The sequence below is a fragment of the Octodon degus genome, unplaced genomic scaffold (genome assembly GCF_000260255.1).
Source record: "Octodon degus isolate 3935 unplaced genomic scaffold, OctDeg1.0 scaffold00009, whole genome shotgun sequence".
Lineage (NCBI taxonomy): Eukaryota > Metazoa > Chordata > Mammalia > Rodentia > Octodontidae > Octodon > Octodon degus.
Genome location: NW_004524585.1, coordinates 28,158,814 through 28,164,813, shown reverse-complemented (window position 1 = coordinate 28,164,813; position 6,000 = coordinate 28,158,814). Strand labels below are relative to the sequence as shown.

Genomic DNA, 6,000 nt, shown 5'->3' with positions numbered 1-6,000 from the left:
GAATGAGCTCAAACTTGTGATCCTCCTACCTGAGCCTTCCCAGAGTTCTGGGATTATAGGCATGTGCCACCACACTCAGCTGAAACTCTTTATAACTGAGAAAATGATTTTCTTTTATTTAAGTCACTGGGCTAAACTCAGAGTAATCCCATTCATGTTGTAGATATGGAAACACCTATGAGCACTGAAAATTGAGGTTAATATTGTTCTTAAATTTGATTTTGGGGCTGGTGAGATGGCTCAGTGGTCTAAAGTACCTACTTAGAACAAGCTTAGCAAAGCACAGGGACTGCGGTTCAATCCCCCAGCACCACATGCCAGCCAGCCCCGCCTGCAGGTGGGCTAAGCTGGCCACACACACACACACACACACACACACACACACACACACACAAATTTGATTTTGGTTTTCTAATCAATTGACTGACGCTTAGCAATGGATCGCACAGCTGTGGCAATGTCCTGTCCCTCCTTTTAAAGATTTCAAGGATTTGAAGCTTAATAACAATATTTATTAGAGCTATTGGTTTCTTACTTTCTTGAGCAACAGCAGTTATAGACTCCTCCTCTAATCTCTGTAAAATCAGTCAAAAGCAAGCAATTTGTTATATGCCAGTGCTTTTCCAAAATGTGTTCATCTTTAAAATGTGATTAATTTTGTCCATTCTAGATGTATGTCTTCAATGGCAGAAATAAAAGTAAATTAATTCGAGTTATCTATTTGCAAATTAAAAATGAACATGATTAACTGCCAGACTCACAAAAACTGGACATTAATTCTAGCTGAAGAGTAAGAGTGAGATTAATATTCTAGGTACTATTTATTCCCATTTACGGAAGAATGTGTTTTAAAAACATTATGGCAATAGAATTTTAATCCAAAGTTAATTTATCTAAGACTGTTGTACTACTGCCATTTGAGATCTTTGATAGTGAATTATCCTTAGATTATACCTCAGTATAAAACTATCATTTAGCTTTCAGAAATTAGAACAAGACTCTGACCCTTGTATATATTTTTCAACAGCCTTATCGTTTATTTAATCCACGTACTTAGAAATTGTTACGGTGCTGCTGCTTGTAGTCCTGGAGGATGGGGTCTTATGGGGGAGGTGCTACACTGGCCCGTCCTTAGAAACAACATTTAGAATCTAGCAAGGTGCAGGCCAGCTAGGCTTTCAAGTGGAGCCAGCCCTGGAAACTGTTTCCAGGCAGTCTTGCTTTCATCCTGAGATGGATTGGCTGAGTATGTGATGGGAAAACGGATGGAGTGGGCGTGGGCTTCGGTAAGAGTCCTGCAACTCTCTCCCTCTGAGCTGGCTGCGCGGCCAGGGGTGGCTCCAGGTCAGGTGCCTCCGAGGACCTCCTTCAACGAGCCTCCTAAGGTTAGAGTCCCGGGGCCCCTGGGACCTGGGCTTGTTAGTGATAGCTGCACAGGGCGGTGAGGCTCAGCTGGTCATCGCTGGGCGAGGAAGGGTCAGGGTCACTGTAGATCTGGGTCAGGGCCAAGCTCAGAATTTCTTTCTTTTCTTTGTAAAATCGCAGTTCTTGGCCTGCTTTTCTGGCTTCTTCCAGCTGCCTCAGGGCCATTCGGAGCTCCTGGGAGAGGATTCCCGGTGATTCCCGCTCCTTCATGATCCAGTCTAGGGCCATGTGGCTGCGCATCCTTTCATCTAGGGAATACTGGGAGTAGTAGGAGATGACTTCCTGGGAGCCAACAAACAAGAGTTGAGAGTCAGAAACGGGCACCAAAGGCAGCTGGGCACGTGGCCTTCCACGCCTCCTCTCGCGCCCACACGACCAAACCTCTGAAGCTCACAAACTCTAACCAAATCCCACTAACCCACTGTCTTAATGGAAAGGATGGGCAAGCAAGTCACCCCAGGTAGAGTGAAAACATACCACTGATCATAACTGAGTGCACAAAGACACAGCTGGGTATCTCCGGAACACACAAGCCTCTTTTTGTATATATATGTGTGTGTTTTAGGGAAGGGTCTACAGGGTGTTCAGAGTCTCACTACTAGATTGGATTTGTAGCGATTCTCCTGTTTACAGCCTCCCACATGCCGGGATTACAGGTGTGCGCCACTGTGCCCAGTCTCAATTACCGTCTCAGCATGCCCCGGGGACAGGGCCAGCAGGGCAGACCCGGGGATTGAACCCCTGGCCTCTGCGCCTGCTTGCAGGTGCTTTAATCTGCTGAGCTATTTGGCCAGCCCTGAAAATATATATTCTTTTTTTTTTTTTAATTTTTATTTATTTATTTATTTGTGTGTGTGTGTGTGTGTGTGTGTGTGTGTATGTGTGTGTGGCCAGCTCAGCCCACCAGGGGGCGGGGCTGGCTGGCATGTGGTGCTGGGGGATTGAACCATGGTCCTTGTGCTTTGTTTAGCTTAGCTTGTTCTAAGTAGGTGCTTTAGACCACTGAGCCATCTCACCAGCCCCAAAAATATATATTCTTAAAATAAATATCTCATTTGTTCGTAGAACTCTTCCACCTAGCATTCTTTCTTTTGACAGGGAAATAAGCTAGCAAAGGGATTTGAGCAAAATGGGTGTGGTCATGCCTATTGTAGAAAGTGGGAAATCCATAGTCAGAACAAGACTCAGAAACCAGGAGCGCCGACGTCCTCGCTGCTGTGCTGTTAGAATCAGGGAGACAATAGTCCAAATGGCTTATGCTAACTAGAGAAACAACTTCAAAAAGTATTATGGAATGTGGATGTTATCATTATTGGTATCGTAATGACATCTTCATGATACATTATCTCTTACTTTTGCCAAAAATGAAAAATTAAACACAACTTTTATTTTTCTAAAAAATATTATCAATATATCATACTGTCAAGTATAGGTTTGATCATGTGGAGTGGATGCATTGCTTATTTTTATTTTTAAGAACATGTGGTATTTATTTATGACCTTAACAAATTAAAACCAATCACGGAAAAGTGTTTATAACCAACCCAGCATATTTCAAAAGCCTTTTGTAAAATCAAAGAAAATAAAAAAATAGCCAAAGCCATTGTCAGCTACTCATTTCTTTTCCATCTTTGACATTTTGAAAGCCAGACTTTCTAAGCAAAGAACAACTTAAAAACTCCTGGGGCCGCAACGTATGGAAAACTCCTACATATGCCTTTATCTTGCCGGCTAATAGAGGCTTTGTTCCTCATACGAATTCCTGTTAGGACATTCTCAAAAATAAACTACCATCTTTCAAATTGTTGGGCATAGAAAAGACAAATCTCAGAAGACAGCGGGAGAAAACATTAAGTATACAGGGAGACTCTTATACATGTCATTAAACAGTAGGGAAGTGTGTTCCCCATAAGCAAGGTAGAAATAGTGAAACCTGGTCTCTTAAAAATAAGAAAAACTTCTAAATCAAAAAACTGAGGTGATTGAAGCCCACCTTGTCCAACTTCAAATCATTTCTGTCAGCCACCAGGGACTTTCGGTGCAGTGGGAACCATCGCTCTGCCGCAACCACACAGCCCACCTTCGGGGCGCAGCTTTTGCACGCTGCGCTGTCAGCTTTCTTCCTGACCGCGGTAATGAGGGCTCCACTCTGCACGCAGCGCAGGCACGTGGGTGAGTCCTGAGTACGCACACTCGGCGGGCCTGACTCACCTGCCTGCCGTGCCGCACCTGGCTCTTCCTTTGCCCTCTGCTCCAGAGGAAGCCAGGGAAATGGCCAAACAGAGGGAATCCCTGAGGAGGAGGGTGATGACCCATCTGAGCGCTACAGCACACAACCGATCCGGGTCGGAGGATCTTACCTGTCGAGAACACTTTGTTTCACGAAGAGCCTTTAGGCTTCCATTCCAGTGCAGTAGTTGGAAAATGGTCATCAGCTCCTGGAAAGCCCAAACACCTGTCACTGTCACGTGTTTTGACACAGAAATGTTTATGTCAGTGAGAGCTTCAATGGGGCATAGCTCCAAGTCCCAAATATACCAGGCGAACAGAGTGTAGAATGGTATCAGAACTCATTGGGATATTTTTCAAAGCCTCCCTGAAAATGTGTCTCCCACTTCCTTGCCTGATCTGTATTTGCATAATGGAGTGAAGAAAGACTTCACAAGTACATGGTACTGCATAATTTGTGCTACTGTTTCATTTAGAAAGTATAGAAGGAGGGCTGGCCAAATAGCTCAGCGGATTAAAGCGCCTGCAAACAGGCACAGGGCCTGCCCTGCCAGCCCCGTCTCCAGGGCACGCTGAGAGGGCAATTGAGACTGGGCGTGGTGGCACTCGCTGTAATCCTAGCTCTTGAGAGGCTGTAAACAGGCAAATCACTATGAGTCTGACCTAGTAGTGAGACCCTGACACCCTGTAGACCCTTCCCTAAAATACAAAAAAAAAAGTATAGAAGGCCCTTATATACATATTTGTTTGTAAATGTCCAGAAGAGTTCTGTAATAGGGGACAGGAATGGAGCTGAGGTGTGCTCCAAAGATCTTAAATTAGGGCTGGGGAGATAGCTCAGTAGCATAAGGACCTGCCTTGCAGGTGCAAGGTCCTGAGTTTGATACCTGGTACCACAAAAAAAAAAAAAAAAAAAAAAAAAAAAAAAAAAAAAAAAAAAAAAAAAAAAAAAAAAAAGAAATAAAAATGAAAGTGTAGCTAAGCTCTTGAGTTAAATCCAATCATTCCTAGCACCAAAAGCAAAATCACCCAAACAAACAAAAAACAACAAAACTAAAAACAAACAAAAAATAAATAACATTTGTTCCTTCTGGGGCTATAGAAAGTATGTGTGGAAGACAGAAGTAGGAGAAATTCCTTCAGCTGTTTTAGCTTTGTATTGTCCTCACAGGGCCATAGATCAAAGACAGGTTCTCTCCCTGCCAGAGAAGAGCAAGCGCTCTGTCACTGGCTATGCCTCCTGCTCCCTCTAATGATCTTTTAGCACCTTTTCTGCCTATCAATTAAACCCCAAACTCATTGGAACACTCATTTTACTTTATGGAATGAAGTCTTCCCCCAATTCTACAAATAAAAGCCAAGTCATTCTCTAAATTTATTATAACTTTATCTTTGACCATAAAGAACATACAATGGACAAACTACAGAAACCCTGAATGCATAAATCCAGTCAGGAAGAATGTCTTCATAGGAGAACCTGGACTGTAACAACATGTAACTCAGTTGTGCTCCAAACTTTCTGATCAAGAAGATTACGGAGCCACAGAGGAATGTGTTCAAGGATTTAAAGTGAGCCTGGGGAGAGTCACATGGAGAGAAAAAACATTTTCTCAAGCTTTCACAAAGAGCAAACTGGTCAAGCAATGGCCGTGACTCATCCTCAGGTCAGACACTGACAAAAGAATGTACAAAAGGTGGTACAGGGCTACAGGATAAATCCTGAGAGTACTTGGCTAAACTTATCAGATACAAAAGTTACATTTCTTGTTATATAGGTCTTGCTATATCTTGGTCTTAATCATCCATTAGAAAAGTATAAAAATGAGGTATGTAAAGTAAATCCATATTAATACAATGAGCTGTAAAAGGCTCAAGTCAATAACTTCTGAGGATAACCGACTAATATTATAGACTGCTAGACAGTGTTAGATTGTTTAGTTGAATTGAAACACCTATAGTATTTAGATGCCAGTAGAATATTCACCTCTGACAGGACAAATAAATAAATAAATAACAATTTAAAAAAAAGAAAAAAAATGGAAAGAGAAGCAGTCAATGCTCTAATTAGCTTCGTCTCTTTTTTTTTTTTTTCAATTGTTTGTACTTTTGCTTTTCTTAATTTCTTATACATTGCTCTAGTTTTTTCTTCTTCCAATGTCTAGTAATATGAATAGCTGGTTGTAAGACAATACCATGTATTACAACAAATACTGTGAAATTCAGATTACTTCGTTAAGTAAAATTCTGTATTGAGTTGTCAAAAAAAATAAATAAATTTTTTAAAAAAGAAGAATGTCTTCAAATGCGGAGAATGAGCTTATACTGCCATTAAAAAATATTGCTGCT

General features: G+C 41.8%; 1 protein-coding gene across 1 annotated transcript in view; it reads right to left on the bottom strand.

Annotated features, from left to right (window-relative positions):
- Positions 1 to 1,076: 1,076 nt before the first annotated feature.
- The window catches only part of Lix1 (limb and CNS expressed 1), a 52,718-nt gene continuing 47,794 nt past the window's right edge, over positions 1,077 to 6,000 (bottom strand). Inside the window, exons 5-6 of the mRNA XM_004625424.2 lie at positions 3,786 to 3,863; positions 1,077 to 1,707 (exon numbers count right to left, since the gene is read on the bottom strand). Of these exons, the coding sequence (XP_004625481.1) occupies positions 1,420 to 1,707; positions 3,786 to 3,863 (366 nt within the window). The 3' untranslated portion in view covers positions 1,077 to 1,419. The remainder of the gene's footprint in view (positions 1,708 to 3,785; positions 3,864 to 6,000) is intronic.